At 45.6% G+C, this 18,897-nt stretch overlaps 1 protein-coding gene across 12 annotated transcripts in view; it reads left to right on the top strand.

Moving 5' to 3' along the window:
• grip1 (glutamate receptor interacting protein 1) overlaps positions 1-18,897 on the top strand; it is a 596,334-nt gene that overhangs the window by 332,164 nt on the left and 245,273 nt on the right. For all 12 annotated transcript variants that reach the window (XM_033038250.1, XM_033038259.1, XM_033038253.1 and 9 more), the window contains exons 3-4: positions 10,952-11,087; positions 17,297-17,442. In XM_033038250.1, coding sequence (XP_032894141.1) covers positions 10,952-11,087; positions 17,297-17,442 — 282 coding nt within the window. The remainder of the gene's footprint in view (positions 1-10,951; positions 11,088-17,296; positions 17,443-18,897) is intronic.

The following is an 18,897-nucleotide window of genomic DNA, read 5'->3' as shown; positions in this document are numbered from 1 at the left end:
GCTTCAGAGTGTTATAGTCCGCGGGCCAGCGATCAGAGCAATTCTTCTGATGACCCCCGGCTCCGCGATCAGAACTATAGGAAGAGATCGGCCTCAAGATGTCCCTTTCGTCTTTAGTGGGGAACCTGAAGAAAGACTGCTATAAAGTGCTTGAATCGCTTACATTGGCGATTCGAGCACTATAGCAGAACGGCTCGCTACGCTGGAAGATGTGGACGCCATGACAGAAGCCCATTAAAAAAAAACCCTCATATATATGATTCCCAAAATGGCGCAAAACAAATTACCCATGAGCCCATGACCGTACTACAGCTTTTTCGTCGAGTGGTTTATCTTGGCTCCTCTCGTATCTTTGGTATCTACTCTCTTGTTCACATGGTCAAAAACAGTGTTTGTTTGTTAATATCCAGGTTGTTATGGGAATAGCGCCATCGGTGGTGCAGTACCGATGATGCAATACCCATGAGGCAGTAGCCAAGATGGATCCTGAATAAAATGGCTGAACCCAAGGCTTGAGTGTAAAGCCTCTGTTAATTAGTTGTGAAGCTGTAATGGAGCAGTTTACGTTAAGGAAACACAATATTAAAACATGGTGTTAGAAGTGGGACTATGCGACCTATGTGGACCGCTACGCAAGCTGTCACAGAAGGATGTAGTTTGGAGGGGGGCACAGGTGCATGACAGGGCGGTGATGGAAATAAAGAAGCTAATAACAGCAGAGCCAGTACTCAGATACTATGATCCATCCAAGGAGCTGACAGTGCAGGCCGATGCGTTCGAAACTGGACTTGGTGCGGCGCTGATGCAGGAGGGCCATCCAGTTGCCTATGCCAGCAGGGCCCTGACGGATACGGAGACCAAATATGCACAAATAGAAAAGGAATTGTTGGCAGTGGTGTTTGGCCTAGAGAGGTTCCATGTGTACACATATGGAAGGGCAGTGAATGTGCAGTCAGACCAAAAGCCACTAGAGATAATCGCCACAAAACCACATAATCGTGCAGCAAAGAGATTGCAGAGGATGCTGGTGAGCACACAGACCAATGATGTGACAATAAGATACAGACCAGGGAAGGAGATGCAGCTTGCGGACACACTGAGCAGAGCATATATTCACACTGGCAAGGCCATGAGAGAACTGGAGACTGTACACCTGGCAAGGCGCATCCCAATATCACAGCCCCTGCTAAATAGCATAAAGGATGCAACGAAAAAAGATGAGACTATGCACAGGCTGCAAGAGGTGATTAAACAAGGCTGGCTAGAGAGCAAGAAGGATGTCGACCCAGAACTTATCTCCTATTTCCACGTGAGGGACGAGCTGAGTGTTGGAGATGACCTCATATTCAGAGGAGAGAGAGTAATCATCCCTAAAGCCAGGAGACGAGACATGATCATACAAGTACATGACTCCCACATTGGTGTGAATGGCTGTCTAAGAAGGGCAAGAGAATGTCTGCACTGGCCCGGAATGAGTGCAGAAATCAAGGACTTTGTACAGAAATGTGAGATGTCAAGCTCAAGGGAAAGAGCAACCAAAACAAACACTGCATTCCCATGAAATTCCAGAGAGGCCATGGGCGAAGGTGGGTGCAGATTTGTTCCACAGGAACAATGGGAGGAACTATTTGATCACTGTCGACTACTTCTAAGGATATTGGGAAATAGACTATCTGGAGAAAACACTGGCATTTCATGTCATCCATAAAATCAAAGGCCAGTTTGCAAGATATGGAACACCAGATCAGCTCATCACAGATAATGGGCCACAGTCCACAGCTGAGAACCTAGAAGTGGCAGTTTGAACATACGACCACATCACCCCATTATCCACAGAGTAATGGAAAGGCGGAGAACAGTGTGAAAGTTGCGAAGTCATTGGTGAGGAAGGTTAAGGCTGCAGGAGCTGACCCTTACCTGAGCCTACTAGCTTTTCGCAACACACCAACACGTGGCATGAGTAGCAGTCCAATACAAAGACTGATGGACAGATGTACCAGGGCCATACTACCAACTACTCAGAGGCTGCTCAAAACTGAAATTCAGAAAAAAGTAGGAGCTGAGTTGAGAGCAACGAGAGACAGACAAGCAGACTACTACAACAGAGGATCCCCAGACCTGAATCCCTTGAAAGCTGGTCATCCAGTTTGAATTAAGCCGTCCGGTGACCGATATCAGCCCTGGAGGAAGGCTGTGGTTGTAGGCCGTGTTGCGTAACCCAGATCGTATGAAGTCAGAACCGAGGATGGCGTCATCAATCGTCGGAATCGGCGCAATCTGAGGAAGACCAAAGAGTCATTTCATTGCGTTGATGTTGACCTGGTGACATCGCCTGAACCGGAGCAAGACAATCGACCTATGGGCTGACCACCAGCGAGCATCAAACCCTGACAACAAGATATAACCATATAACAATTACAGCACGGAAACAGGCCATCTCGGCCTTCTAGTCCATGCCGAACACGTATTCTCCCGTAGTCCCATCTACCTGCACTCAGACCATAACCCTCCATTCCTTTCCCGTCCATATAACTATCCAATTTATTTTTAAATGATAAAATCGAACCTGCCTCCACCACCTTCACTGGAAGCTCCTTCCACACAGCTACTACTTTCTGAGTAAAGAAGTTCCCCCTCATGTTACCCCTAAACTTCTGTCCCTTAATTCTCGTCATGTCCTCTTGTTTAAATCTTCCCTACTCTCAGTGGGAAAAACTTATCCACGTCAACTCTGTCTATCCCTCTCATCATTTTAAAGACCTCTATCAAGTCCCCCCTTAACCTTCTGCGCTCCAAAGAATAAAGACCTAACTTGTTCAACCTTTCTCCGTAACTTAGTTGCTAAAACCCAGGCAACATTCTAGTAAATCTCCTCTGTACTCTCTCTATTTTGTTGACATCCTTCCTATAATTAGGCGACCAAAATTGTACACCATACTCCAGAATTGGCCTCACCGATGCCTTTTACAATTTTAACATTACATCCCAACTTCTATACTCAATGCTCTGATTTATAAAGGCCAGCACACCAAAAGCTCTCTTTACCACCCTATCTACATGAGATTCCACCTTCAGGGAACTGTGCACAGTTATTCAGATTCAGATTCAGATTCTGATTCAATTTTAATTGTCATTGTCAGTGTACAGTACAGAGACAACGAAATGCATTTAGCATCTCCCTGGAAGAGCGATATAGCAAATGATTTCAATAAATAATAATAAGTGTCCGGGGGGGGGGGGGGGGGTGATTGGCAGTCACCGAGGTACGTTGTTGAGTAGAGTGACAGCCGCCGGGAAGAAGCTGTTCCTGGACCTGCTGGTTCGGCAACGGAGAGACCTGTAGCGCCTCCTGGATGGTAGGAGGGTAAACAGTCCATGGTTGGGGTGAGAGCAGTCCTTGGCGATGCTGAGCGCCCTCCGCAGGCAACGCTTGCTTTGGACAGACTCAATGGAGGGGAGCGAGGAACCGGTGATGCGTTGGGCAATTTTCACCGCCCTCTGCAATGCCTTCCGGTCGGAGACAGAGCAGTTGCCATACCATACTGTGATGCAGTTGGTAAGGATGCTCTCGATGGTGCAGCGGTAGAAGTTCACCAGGATCTGATGAGACAGATGGACCTTCTTCAGTCTCCTCAGGAAGAAGAGATGCTGGTGAGCCTTCTTGATCAGAGTTGAGGTATTGTGGGTCCAAGAGAGGTCACGGAGATGTTGACTCCCAGGAACCTGAAGCTAGAAACACGTTCCACTTCCGTCCCGTTAATGTGGATGTGCGTGCCGCCCCTGGACTTCCTGAAGTCTACAATGAGCTCCTTGGTCTTCTTGGAGTTAAGGGCCAGGTTGTTGTCAGCGCACCATGCTGCTAAGTGCTGGACCTCCTCCATACTTGATGATGGTGTTAGTACCATGTACAGGTGTGCAGTCATAGGTGAAGAGGGAGTAGAGGAGGGGGCTCAGCACACAGCCCTGTGGAACGCCGGTGTTCAGGGTGAGGGTTGAAGAGGTGTGCTTGTCTAACCTAACAGACTGGGGTCTGTTGGTTAGAAAGTCCAGTATCCAGTTGCAGAGGGAGGGGTCGATGCCCAGGTTACCGAGTTTGGTGATTCCTGGATCCCTCTGTTCAACTGCATTCCTCAATTCCCTACCATTTACCATGAACGTCCTATTTTGATTTGTCCTGCTAAGATGTAGCACCTCACACTTATCAGCATTAAACTCCATCTGCCATCTTTCAGCCCACTCTTCCAACTGGCCTAAATCTCTCTGTAGACTTTGAAAATCTACTTCATTATCCACAACACCACCTATCTTAGTATCATCTGCATACTTACTAATCCAATTTACCACACCATCATCCAGATCATTGATGTACATGACAAACAACAGTGGACCCAACACAGATCCCTGTGGCACCCCACTAGTCACTGGCCTCCAACCTGACAAACAGCCATCCACCATTACTCTCAGGCATCTCCCATTCAGCCACTGTTGAATCCATCTTGCTACTCCACCATTAATACCCAACAATTGAACCTTCTTAACCAACCTTCCATGAGGAACCTTGTCAAAGGCCTTACTGAAGTCCATATATACAACATCCACTGCTTTACCCTCATCAATTTCCCGAGTAACCTCTTCAAAAAATTCAAGAAGATTAGTCAAACATGACCTTCCAGGCACAAATCCATGTTGACTGTTCCTAATCAGACCTTGTTTATCCAGATGCTTATATATATTATCTCTAAGTATCCTTTCCATTAATTTGCCCACCACTGACGTCAAACTAACAGGTCTATAATTGCTAGGTTGACTCTTAGAACCCTTTTTAAACAATGGAACAACATGCGCAGTACGCCAATCCTCCGGCACTAATCCCGTTTCTAATGACATTTGAAATATTTCTGTCATAGCCCCTGCTATTTCTACACTAACTTCCCTCAATGACCTAGGGAACATCCTGTTCAGACCTGGAGACTTATCCACTTTTATATTTTTCAAAAGTGTCAGTACTTCCTCTTCTTTGAATCTCATAGTTTCCATAGCTACTCTACTTGTTTCCCTTACCTCACATAATTCAATATCCTTCTCCTTGGTGAATACCGAAGAAAATAAATTGTTCAATATCTCCCCCATCTCTTTTGGCTCTGCAGATAGCTGTCCACTCTGACTCTCTAATGGACCAATTTTATCCCTCGTTATCCTTTTGCTATTAATATAGCTGTAGAAACCCTTTGGATTTACTTTCACCTTACTTGCCAAAGCAACCTCATATCTTCTTTTAGATTTTCTAATTTCTTTCTTAAGATTCTTTTTACATTCTTTATACTCCTCAAGCACCTCATTTACTCCATGCTGCCTATAATTATTGTAGATCTCTCTCTTTTTCCGAACCAAGTGTCCAATTTCCCTTGAAAACCATGGCTCTTTCCAATTTTTATTATTTCCTTTCAACCGAACAGGGACATAAAGATTCTGTACTCTTAAAATTTCACCTTTAAATGTCCTCCATTTCTCTTCCACATCTTTCCCATAAATCAAAATGTCCCAATTCACTCCTTTTACATCCTTTCGCATCTCCTCAAAGTTAACCTTTCTCCAATCAAAAATCTCAACCCTAGGTCCAGTTCTGACCCATAATTATATTATATTGAAACTAATGGTATTGTGATCACTGGACCCAAACTGTTCCCCAACACATACCTCTACCACCTGACCCGTTTCATTTCCTAACAGGAGGTCCAGCACTGCCTCTTCTCTAGTAGGTACCTCTATGTATTGCTGCAAAAAACTATCTTGCACACATTTTACAAACTCCAAACCATCCAGCCCATTTACAGAATGTGTTTCCCAGTCTATGTGTGGAAAATTGAAATCTCCCACAATCACTACCTTGTGCTTACTACTAATATCTGCGATCTCCTTACATATTTGCTCTTCCATTTCTCGCTCCCCATTTGGCGGTCTATAATACACCCCTATAAGTGTTGCTACCTGTAAAGGTCTTTTTAGACGTGGTCCTTAGTCCTTCACTAAGTCTTTATTAAGACACTACATCCACACGTCCCAGCACTGACCACAACTGGTCTACACACGTACTGGAACCAAGAGGGGGAGGGTGCATGCAGATACTACAGTTATACTACCTAAGGTGGGAGTGTCAAATGGTAATGAGGTAGCTACATATTTGGTTGCATGCATAACCACCTACATCCTTTCCCGTAGAATAAACAGCAGCAGGGTAATTATACAAGCCTGCAACATAGTAACAGTATCAATTAATCAAACTACACAATATTAAGCAAAGTCGCCATACCGATCAGGGGGCCGGACAACTCTACCTGAGCGGGTCCGTACAGCACCCTCACCCTCACTCTCCTCCCCCAAAGAGAAAGGCAGAGGCGGAGAACAACGTGGGGACTGCGGATCAGACAGAAAAACAGGAGACTGGCCAGAAACCGGTGGACTGCTAGATGGCGACTGCCGAGGCGGATAAGAAGAAGATGAAGAAGAAGAAGAAGAATCAGTAGGCGAAAGACGTGGAGGAGGCGTGCCAGCCGGGGAGGCGAAACTCGGAGGCACCGTTAGAGGCACGGTAGGGGCACGAACAACAACAGGACTAGGCGGCACAATCCGAGGAGGAGAGTCGAGCCACGGAGAGGGAGGCTCCGGGAATGGAAGCGGAGGCGCAGGCTATCGGACAGCTAACAGATGTTGGCGACTGCGACGGTACACAGTGCCCTCGTAGTCTACTAAATAGGAACGGGGTGAGTCCGCCACTCCTACTACAGTGGCAAGCTTGGAAAACCCGGTAGGTGACTGCAAACGGACAACCTGACCCTTCGTGAGGGGGAGGTAGGGGGCGGCAAGACTTGTCGTGGGACCGGCGCTGGATTTCATGGCGTTGAGAAATACGGCGGTGGACCGCATCAGGGTGGCGTACCACCGGCACAAGCGACTGCTGAGCGATTGGCATTGGCGGCCGGAGGACACGGGACATGAGCCGCTGAGCAGGTGAACCCAAAACACCGTCTCTAGACACGTTTCGCAGATTTAACAGTCCCTGATAAAAATCGCAGTTTGACAAGCGAGACTGCTCCAGCAACGTCTTCGCGCTGCGCACAGCACGTTCAGCCAGTCCGTTACTCTGAGGGAATTCAGGGCTGCTAGTAAAGTGAGTAAAGTTCCATTTCGTAGCGAAGGCAGCAAATTCGGCGCTAGTAAATTGACGGCCGTTGTCAGCCTGGAGCTTGACCGGGGAACCAAAGACAGCAAAATGACGTCGCAGCTTGCCGATGACCATCTCGAGGAGGAGGAGCCATCTTGGTGAACGGCTGCTAGCAGCAGCCGTCCGTCTTTAATTCGTTTTTTTTTTAGTTTTTAGTGAGTCCTGTTTTTTTGTTTGTAGGGGATATGGTCTTTTAATGTGGGGGGGTAGGTGTTACTTTATTTATAGGTCCCTACCTGGTCGGTGTGGCAGCCTTTTTTCCGGGCTGCCCGTCGACCCGTCGTCGTGGCCTACCAGCGGGCTTGGAGCGCCGTTTCTTGGCGGGAACCACCCAGCACCTCGGCCTGCATGGCGGCACTGCATTGGAGCGCTGGAGCGCTGGAGCGGAGCGGAGCGGGCGATGCCTTGCCTGGGTCGCCGCGCTGGAGCTCTGGCGAGCTGGACCGCCGTAAGCAACATCTCCGGGCTGCGGGTTTGCGGAGCGGAGAGGCGGCGTGCGGAGAGACGGCGTGCGTAGAGGCGGCAAAGCGGCAGTGCGGAGAGCGGGCGCCGACTTTTTCATCTGGAGCCTAGGAGCGCCAAACCGGCGCGGCCTTGTCGGCTTCGGCAGCCGCGGGCTCCAACCAAGAAGCGGCCGTTCCAAGTGGCCCAGCCGCCGAAAGGACTCTCCCGACGCCGGGGCAAGACCACCCGGTGAGAACGGCCAGGGACATCGGGCCTCCGTAGAGGCAACTGCGGTGGCCCCAATAGGCCTGACTTTGGGGTGAACATGGGGTGGGGACTGGACATTGTGCCTTCCTCCACAGTGCTATCCACTGTGGGGGAATGATTTTTTTTGTCTAACTGTAGTCTTGTAGGTCTGTGTCCAAGATGGCTGCCGTGAAGAGAGAGTGGACGCTGGCACGATTTGGTTGCCGCTGCTCTCTCTTCACACTGTGTTTTTGATTTTCTGTTTTTGGATTGAATTCTGTTTTTAATTTGTGTCATTGTGATGTCTTTAATTACTTGTTTTACTCCGATTATATGTTTTTATTCCGATTACTATGTAAGGTGTCCTTGAGATTTTGTATGAAAGGCGCCCATTAAATAAAATTTATTATTATTATTATTATCTCCGATGTGATGGTGGGAAGAAGGTCCACTTCAAACCGGGAATGTCATATGCTGAGAGAATGGAGCAGCTGGGCTTGTAAGAGACATGTTCCCGATGTTGGGGGAGTCCAGAACCAGGGGCCACAGTTTAAGAATAAGGAGTAAGCCATTTAGAACAGAGACGAGGAAACACATTTTCTCACAGAGAGTGGTGAGTCTGTGGAATTCTCTGCCTCAGGGGGCGGCGGAGGCAGGTTTTCTGGATGCTTTCAAGAGAGAGCTAGATAGGGCTCTTAAAAATAGCGGAGTCAGGGGATATGGGGTGAAGGCAGGAACGGGGTACTGATTGGGGATGATCAGCCATGGTCACATTGAATGGCGGTGCTGTCTCAAAGGGCCGAATGGCCTACTCCTGCACCTATTGCCTATTGTCTATTGTCTATTGAAATGCTTTGACAGCCATTAAAGACAGCCCTTAGCTGAGCTTACAGCCAGAGGGTTTTCATTTACATACATAAAATTCCTTGTTTGCATAAACCTCACAAAACATGCTTTTACACACAGTAATAAATACAGCAATAAAAAATACACAACTTGCAAATTAGCAGTATGGTACTAGTGCAAAAAAAAGTACAATAACAGAATAACCAAATGAGATACAGTGCCTTCCATAATGTTTGGGACAAAGACCCATCCTTTATTTATTTGCCTCTGTACTCCACAATTTGAGTTTTGTAATCGAAAAAATCACATGTGGTTAATTAAAGTGCACATTGTCCAATTTTATTAAAGGGTATTTTTATACATTTTGGTTTCACCATGTAGAAATTACAGCTGTGTTTATACATAGTCCGTCCCCCCCCCCCCCCCCCTATTTCAGGGCACCATATTTTTGGGATACATGGCTTCACAGGTGTTTGTAATTGTGCAGGTGTATTGCCTCCTTAATGCAGCTGTAAGAGAGCTCTCAGCACCCAGTTTTTCCATCACCTTTGGAAACTTTTATTGCTGTTAATCAACATGAGGACCAAAGTTGTGCCAATGAAAGTCAAATAAGCCATTATGAGACTGAGAAACAAGAAGAAAACTGTTAAGGGACATCAGCCAAACCCTAGGCTTACCAAAATCAACTGTTTGAAACATCATTAAGAAGAAAGAGAGCACTGGTGAGCTTACTGATCACAAAGGGGCTGGCAGGCCATAGAAGATCTCCACAGCTGATAACAGAAGAATTCTCTCTAGAATAAAGAAAAATCCCCAAACACCTGTCTGACAGATCAGAAACACTCTTCAGGAGTCCGGTGTGGATTAGTCAATGACCATTGTCCACAGAAGACTTCATGAACCGAAATACAGAGGGTACACTGCAAGATACGAACCACTGGTTAGCCACAAAAATAGGATGGCCGGGTTAGAATTTGCCAAGAAGTACTCAAAAGAGCAACCACAGTTCTGGAAAAAGGTCGTGTGGACAGATGAGACAACGATTAGCTTATATCAGAGTGATGGCAAGAGCAAAGTATGGAGGAGAGAAGGAACTGCCCAAGTTCCAAAACATACCACCTCATCTGTGAAACCCAGTGCTGGGGGTGTTATGGCCTGGGCATGCATGGCTGCTGAAGGTACTGGCTCACTTATCTTCATTGATGATACAACTGCTGATGGTAGTAGCATAATAAATTCTGAAATGTATAGACACATCCTACCTGCTCAAGTTCAAACAAATGCGTCAAAACTCATTGGCCAAGTCAATCACCTGATCTGAACCCAATTGAGCATGCCTTTTATATGCTGAAGAGAAAACTGAAGGGGACAAGCCCCCAAAACAAGCATAAGCTAAAGATGGCTGCAATACAGGCCTGGCAGAGCATAATCAGAGAAGACACCCAGCAACTGGTGATGTCCATGAATCGCAGACTTCAATCAGTCATTGCATGCAAAGGAAATGCAACAAAAATACTAAACATGACTACTTTCATTCACATGACATTGCTGTGTCCCAAACATTACAGTGCCCTGTATAAACACAGCTGTAATTTCTACATGGTGAAACCAAAATGTATAAAAATGGCCTTTATTAAAATCAGACAATGTGCACTTTAACCACATGTGATTTTTTTTTTCTCTATTACAAATCTCAAATTGTGGAGTGGAGAGGCAAATAAATAGACGATGGATCTTTGTCCCAAACATTATGGAGGGCACTGTAGATTTAAGGATACATGACAGTCCTTCTGGGAAGGAGATATGAAAACAAAAGTAACTTTTGGGAATCTGATAGCAGTGGGAAAGAAACAGTTCTAAAGTCTAGACATCCAAGCTTTCAGGTATCGACACCCACATTCGAAGAGAGAAAATGGAATGGGCGGCAGGTATCTTTAATGACACTTCCTGATGCAACACACCTTAAAGGTGGTATCAGGAGTGGAAAGACCTGGGCTATCATGAGACCATTCATTAAATATATTGCCAACTATGTACAGTTCCTTCGGTGAGAGAAAAAAATTGTACGCAAAGGTGAAACATTTGTATTTCTATGCGATACGAGGTTTTAAAAGGCTGACATTTTTTCGAAGCGGGTTTAATAAATGCTGTTATACCTTTGTCATTAAAACGGTCTTTTTGCTCTCTCTATAGATGAATGTATTGGTCAAACTATAGTGGAGTTGATGAAAAAGGAAGGCAGCACCCTTGGGCTTACTGTATCAGGTGGAATAGACAAGGAGGGGAAACCAAGAGTGTCCAATCTACGACCTGGAGGAATTGCTGCAAGGTAATTTAAATTAGTGTGCTTATTAACACAGAGTGGTGCATGGTCACAGCTGAATGTGCTTCATTGGGTTCATGAAATCTATGTGAAATATTGTTCCGTACTTGTCAATCCTTCCTCCTTCTCTGTATTTTACTCACAAATTGCCTTGCTGTGGCGGTTCAACAACTTTGTTATTGACATCTTCAGAAGGAAGCTCAAAGGCTGAGTTATATTCGCAAGTGACTGCTGAGCTGTGAGGACAAGTGCTGAAGATTTTTTTTTAAAGCAGCTGTGAAGATGCTGCCCCTAGTATCAAATAAAAGGGAGTCAGGCTGAGTGGAGTGGTCGTTTGGAATGGTTGTGAAGAAGTTCCAAGTGCAGATCTTTCTAACTTTCATCTTTAGTCTTATTATTCCCCTAATATAGCAGTCAGAGCAGTGGTGTGCTCCTGCAGGATGTGGGAGATCAGGGCAAATTTCAGTGTCCCTGGTGACCACATATTTGGGAAGTGCGTCCAGCTCCAGCTCTTGACTGACTGCATCAAGCAGCTGGAACTGTATTCAGTGCTTATGATGGTGAGAACGTCATAAATGGGTGCTTCAGTGAGGTGGTCACACCAGAGGTACAGGCTGGGTGATCACCAGGAAAGGCAGAGGCGGCAAGAAGAGAGTTACAGGATTCTTCTGCGGACAATCCCCTCACTAACAACTGTGCCATCTTGAATATTGTTGGGGGGGAATGGCCTTGCGGAGAAAAACAGCAACAGCTGGGTCTGTGGCACTGCAACTGGCTCTGATGCACAGCAGGAAATGGTGGAGACAGTGAAAGCAAGAGTTACAGGAGCCTCGATGGTTGCTGGGATAGACAGGAGATACTGTTGCTGCCAAAGAGATATCGGGTCAATATGTTGCCTTCCAGATTTCAGGGTGGGATGTTTCTGAGTGATTGCAGAACATTGTCAAAGGGGAGACGAGCAGTCAGAGGCCGTTGAGCATGTTGGCAGAAACAGTGATGAAGTCTTGCAGAGTGAATAAAAGGAGTAAAGGGCCTGCCCACTTGGGCGTCATTGGCACGTAATTTACGCGACATCATTTACGAGTCACGACGCACAATGCGTGCACGGTGCCCATTACGTGCGCAAGGTGCGTGGTGACGTAGGCAGTGACACGTGGTCGCGCGCGGCACCCCAGGAATTTGGGATGTACAAAATCTTCGCGCGCCATCTGCGTGACGTGCAAATGACGCCTAAGTGGGGCAGGCCCATAAAACAAGAGTTTAATAAACAGGACTTCAAGAGTAGGAATCTCTGGTTTACTAGAGCGAATGGTAGTTGGAGGTTAGGACAGATGACGACGTGGTCGTGGAACTGATGCAGTGGGCAGGTGTTTGGGTTTTACACCATTTCGATCTGTTCTGAGGAAGAGGTGACTTCTACATTAGGGACAGATGGTGCCTGAACTGAAGAGAGACCATTATCCTGATGGGAAAGCTTGCTGGAGCTTTTCAGAAGGGTTTAAGCTAGTCTGGTAAGGGGGTGGGACTCAAAGAATTAGTGAGGTAAAACTCATAGTGTTGGAGTAACTCAGTGGGTCAGGCAGCATCTCTGCAAGACATGGATAGGTGACATTCCTGTTTGGAACACTTTTGCCTGTCCCGCTGAGTTACTCTGCCATTTTGTGTCTATCTTCGGTAAAAACCAGCATCTGCAGTTCCTTCCTTCACATTTTGTCTGTCCACCACAAAATCTCCTCAAGGTATGCCTACTTTGAAGAAGTTCTACCCCTCTCTCCAACGAGAGTTGTGCATCTCGTTGATCCCCTCTGTGATTCTTCCTGCCCTACAGCTCTATGACCATGTTTTAACCTAGACTCGCTACCACAGCCATGTGTGTTTCTCCATTGTCCTCCTGATTAATGTTACCGATTGTACGCCTCGTTGTCACCTTCCCCTCAGCTAACAATGAACCCTTCCACATTCCCTTGATCATCGCCCACATTCACCTGTCGCTCTCACACATTCCCCTTCCTTATCTCTAGGTTCCCTCTCCCCTCACTCTCAGTCTGAAGAAGGGTCTCGACCTGAAACGTCACCCATCCCTTCTCTCCAGAGATGCTGCCTGACCCATTGAGTTACTCCAGCACTTTGTGATTTGCTCAATATTTCAGCATCTGCCGTGCCTTGTTTCTCCAATAATGAGGCAGTTGAGAAAATTGAGGTAAATGCAGAAGTTAAAGAGAGCCAGTTCGGTGGATAGGACAGGCGGGAACAAGGTGTGGAGCGAGGAAGACTGATGGATTAAAATGCATTTATTTCAATGCTCGACCTGAGGGGTAAAGCAGATGAACTCCGGACATGGAGAGGCACATGGGTTGGGCTATTATAGCTAAACATGGCTGAGAGATGGACAGGACTGGCAGCTCGATGTTCTGGTACAAATGCCACAGGGGGGGATAGAAGTGGGACAATGAGACCAGGGTCAGTTCTATGTTTGATTAGAGAGAATAGGACAGCAGTTCTTAGTGATGGTATTATTGGGGGTTCCTGCAGTGAGGCTATGAGAGTGGAACTGAAAAATAACAAGGGGGTGATCACTTTGATGGAATTGTATTATAGCTTCTCCAATTGTCAATAAGAGTTAGAGGAATATAGTATGTTTTTAACTTTCCAACATCGACTTGGACTGTCATAGTGTTAAGGGCTGGGATGGGGTGGAATTTATTAAGTGTGTTCAGGAATATTTTCGCAATCAATATGTAGATGCTCTTGCACGCAAAGGGGCAAACCCTGACCTTTTAGTAAATAAGGCAGGTCAGGTGTTTAAGGGGTAAGCATTTTGGGATCAGTGATCATAATACTACTATTTTGAAAGTGGGGGGGGGGGGGGCGGGGGGGGGGGGGGGGTGGGAGGTGGGGCGGGGGGGGGGGGTGGGAGGTGGGACAGAGGGGTACGGATACATCGTTCTATGAAGGGGGTGACACAGGTGGTGAAGAAAGTATTTGTCCTGTTTTCTTAAATGGGTCAAGGTATTGGGTACAAGAGTTGTGACAGCACGTTACAACTCCACTACATCGCCGAATGCATCGGTGCTACCTCCTGCACCCACACACAATTCACTAACTTCATCAACTTCGCCACTAAAACACTCAAATACACCTGGACCATTTCCGACACTTCCCAACCATTTCTTGACCTCACTATCTCCATCGCAGGTAATAGACATTTGACCGACATCCATTATAAACCCACTGGCTCCCATGGCTATCTAGGCTACACTTCTTCCCACCCTGCTTCCTGTAAGGACTCCATCCCCTGCTCCCAATTCCTCCGTCTACGCCGCATCTGTTCCCAGGATGAGGTGTTCCACACCAGGGCATCGGAAATGTCCTAATTGTTCAGGGAACGGGGGTTCCCCTCCCCTACCATAGATGAGGCTCTCACCAGGGTCTCTTCAATACCCCACAACACTGCTCTCTCTCCCCATCCCCCCCACTCGGAACAAGGGCAGAGTCCCCCTAGTCCTCACCTTCCACCCCACAGCCGTCATATACAACAAATAGTCCTCCGTCATTTCCGCCACCACCAACGTGACCCCAACACTCGCCACATCTTCCCATCTCCCCCCGTCTGCTTTCCGCAAAGACCGCTCCTTCCGTAACTCCCTGGCCAATTCTTCCCTTCCCACCCGCACCACCCCCTCCCCGGGCACTTTCATTTGCAACCGCAAGAGATGCTACACGTGTCACTTTACCTCCCCCCTCGACTCCATTCAAGGACCCAAGCAGTCGTTCCAGGTGCGACAGAGGTTCACCTGCACCTCCTCCCTCATCTATTGCATCCGCTGCTCTAGATGTCAGCTGATCTACATCGGTGAGACCAAGCGTAGGCTTGGCGATCGTTTCGCCGAACACCTCCGCTCGGTCCGCATTAACCAACCTGATCTCCCGGTGGCTCAGCACCAACTCCCCCTCCCATCCCGAATCCGACCTTTCTGTCCTGGGCCTCCTCCATGGCCAGAGTGAGCACCACCGGAAATTGAAGGAGCAGCACCTCATATTCCGCTTGGGCAGTTTGCACCCCAGTGGCCTGAACATTGACTTCTCCAATTTCCGGTAGCCCTTGCTGTCTCCTTTACTTCTCAGCTCTCCCTCAGCCCTCTGGCTCCTCCTCTTCCTTTCTTCTTCCTGCCCCCCCCCCACCCTGCATCAGTCTGAAGAAGGGTTTCGGCCCGAAACGTTGCCTATTTCCTTCACTCCATAGATGCTGCCGCACCCGCTGAATTTCTCCAGCACTTTTGACTACCTTCGATTTTCCCGCATCTACAGTTCCTTCTTGAACACAACTACACAAGACATTGGTAAAGCAACTTTTGAAGTTCAGTGTACGGTTCTGTCGCTAGAGGAAGGAGTTCTCAGATCAGGAGTGTTTAAGCTATACGGAAAGTTTGGGCAGCTTAAGACTTTATTCCTTGGAGCGTAGGAGGCTGAGGGGCGACCTTACAGAGGTCAATAAAATCATGAGAGGAAGAGATTAGGTGAATAGCCATAGTCTTTTCCACAGGCTAGGAGGAAAAAACTAGAGGGCATAGTTTAAAGTGAGAGTGGAAAGATTTAAAAGGGATCCTAGGATAATTTCTTTCACACAGTATGGTGATATATGGAATGAGCTGGTGCAGGAAGTGGTAAGGCGAGTACAATTACATTAAAAAATATATAGGTAAATGGATAGGAAAGACTTAAGGGCCTGTCCCACTGTACGAGATAATTCAAAAGTTCTCCCGAGTTTTCCCCTGATTCGAACTCGGAGAATGTCCGTAGTGGGTCCGTAGGAGTTTGTGGATGTCTCGTAGTGGCTCGTACGAGTAAAAAGTACCAATTTCTTTCATCACGAGTATTTTTTTACTCGTGGACATTTTTCACAGTGTTGAAAAAACGTCACAAGTTTACCGGATTTCCCGAATACCTACTGTTAGCATTACGAACCGTTATGAGACATCCATGAACTCCTATGGACATTCTCCGAGTTCGAATCAAGGGAATACTCGGTAGAACTCTTGAATTACCTCGTACAGTGGGACAGGCCCTTTAGAGGGATATGGTCTAGAGGACGGCAAGTGGGACTAGCACGGTTAGGCAACTTGGAAAGGATGGGCTGGAGGGTCTGTTTCTGTGCTGTGTAGCTCAATGACTCTGACTCAAATGCTTGTTGTTTTCAGATCAAATTATTGTTGCTATGATAAGTCATAATTAATTGCCTGTTTGTTGTCTTTCATTTCAATTCAAAGCTATAATTATTTTTGCTATCAATTCCTCCTTGATTTGTAGCATTGAGCACAATATGCAGGGTACGTGGATTGAATTTCAGAAGGTGAAACCTGCTGGGGTTTTAGCACCGTTGGCCATGGATGGATTTCTAGGCATTCGTCTATTAAACAAACTTGCTTTATTCAATAGCTCAAATTTAGTGAAGTTAATAATGACATTTTGTGGGGAAAAAATTATAATGTAAGCTTGTCATTTTTCACATTGGGTGGGAAAACAATACATCAAAAGTAATAACAATTGATTTTCTGCTATGTGTTTAGAACTGTTTCAAAAACAAAATGTTTTTAAAGGTACTTAGGATCTGGCCATGTTACATTTAAAGATGAAGAGTAAACAAGAGTTAGTTAATGATCTGACGGAGAATCATGCATCATGGCCATACCCTGATTGAATTTGATATTAGCTTTGAGAGGAAGAGGCTCAAAACAAAGCTTTAAATTTAAGTATGACAAACTTTGGAGTAATGGAAAATAAATTGAAGCACTGAGCTGTTGTACTGCTAATGGATAAAACAGCCAGCACGTTAGTCCAAGTAATATTTAATATGATACTAAAACACATCAGTGTGCACACATTAACTGAACTGTGGCGGCCACATTCACGGTTCCTTCTAGGCAAATGCCATAAACCCACAATGTTTAGGTTTATGGTCCCAGTTTTATATATTTTTTACATTGTTGTCGGGGCTGTATGTTGCTGTGATCAAGAGGGAAATTACTTTAACAATTCTGACTGCGTTAATTGAGTGATATATTTCAGGAATTTTTCAAAATTTCCAATGTACCTAACATATTATGAATTAGCTTTCAAAAGAAGTGGCTGAAATAATGGATATAGTAAAGCTAATGTGTTCTAATTTGCCTTGTCGAAAGTAGGCTGATCAACTGTGCTATGGCATTGATTTACAGAAGTGATCAGTTAAATATTGGAGATTACATCAAATCTGTCAATGGCATCAACTTGACAAAATTCAGGCACGATGAGATCATCAGTCTTCTGAAGAATGTTGGCGAGAGGGTGGTCCTGGAGGTGGAATACGAACTGCCTCCTGTTTGTGAGTACCATTGGTATTTATTCAATAGAAAAGCTTGAATTAAGTATTGATAACGTTAATAACATATTTAAACGTGAACTTGACTTTTGAAAAGGCGAAGACATTTTCATCTTTGATGCATTTAGCATGAAGCCTAGGCTCAAACAGTTCAATTACATTAAAACTCCTTTTCAAATATTGATATTTGAAAAATATTGATATTAGAAATATAAATATTTAACACACTGAACTTTTGCATTAGCAGCTGCAATATTGTGTGAATTTTATAGCAGGAAAAAAACAACCAGGAACTTTAAATGATTTCGCAATTGTAATGAATTAAGGTACCAAATCTAAGAATTGATTTACTGCCAGTGGCGTCCATATACTGATGTTGTTGTGGGGAGTGTTACTGGGACGGGCAAACTTCTTTTGATTCATGAAAATGAGAACGTCACATACCCTGAAAACACTTAAAAGTATTTCTTCTTTCAAACACTTAGTTATTTCTTCATTGGTAACATTCTCAGCTGTGTCTGAAACTCCTGGCCTCAAAAGCTGCTCTGGATACTTGACTAACCACATGAGCATTTTCCATTATCACGCTGCCATTTGTGGCAGTTTGCGGTGTGCAAATTTCACAGTGCCTACTTTTCAAAAGTATTTACTAGGCTGTAAATCGCTTGGTGATGAACGAAAAGGAAAATGGAAAAGAAAATTGCTGTCAAAACAAGCCTGTCTCTCATGTCTTTGTTTCTTTTCCATTTTCTACAGAATTAATTAAGTTGATCTGCACTCACAGTAAGACTTGGGCAAATTTGATAGATTAATTTCTGCATAACACCAAAAATGGTATTGATATATTTTTAAGGTGTGTCTTGAAGGAAACAGAGTGGATGTGGAGAGGATGTTTCCACTATTAGGAGAGTCTAGGACTAGAGGTCACTACATTTAGATGGCTCAATAGGCTGCCCGCTGAGGTGATGTGTTTTGCAGCCAGCTGTGCTACGCGACCCAAAAAATCACCATCCTAAACTTCAAGCAGGAACCACACAGAGAGAATATCAGAGCTGCAACATTGCCGCTCTGTTTCTGATCCATATTATTCATGGTTTTGGATTCCACACTGGCAGCACGGAATTATCTAAGAGATGCGCAATCAGAACTTCACTCTGGGACGACCCAGAGGTCCTCTATCTTCAGTAAATGCGATTTCCCCCTTGCTGTTGTGTGGGGGTAAACATCTCAAATACTTTACATAGCATTAATCCGACAAAAATGGACATTGAGACACTGGAGATTTTAAGAGTGATGACAATTCTTGGTTAAAATGGCTGGTGCTAGAGACTGCCGTAAAGGGAAGAGCATGAAGCCACAGTGGAACCCAGGTAACTCAGTGTATGAAGGACCAAGGAGGAATGATGACAAAGGGTTAGGATGTGAAAGCCTAAAGCAGACTAGTGAAGCAATCTGGTA

The sequence above is a fragment of the Amblyraja radiata genome, chromosome 19, assembly GCF_010909765.2.
Source record: "Amblyraja radiata isolate CabotCenter1 chromosome 19, sAmbRad1.1.pri, whole genome shotgun sequence".
In the NCBI taxonomy this organism is placed as follows: Eukaryota; Metazoa; Chordata; class Chondrichthyes; order Rajiformes; family Rajidae; genus Amblyraja; species Amblyraja radiata.
The sequence above is the reverse complement of the archived record's forward strand: the minus strand, read 5'-3'. Positions and strand labels throughout refer to the sequence as shown.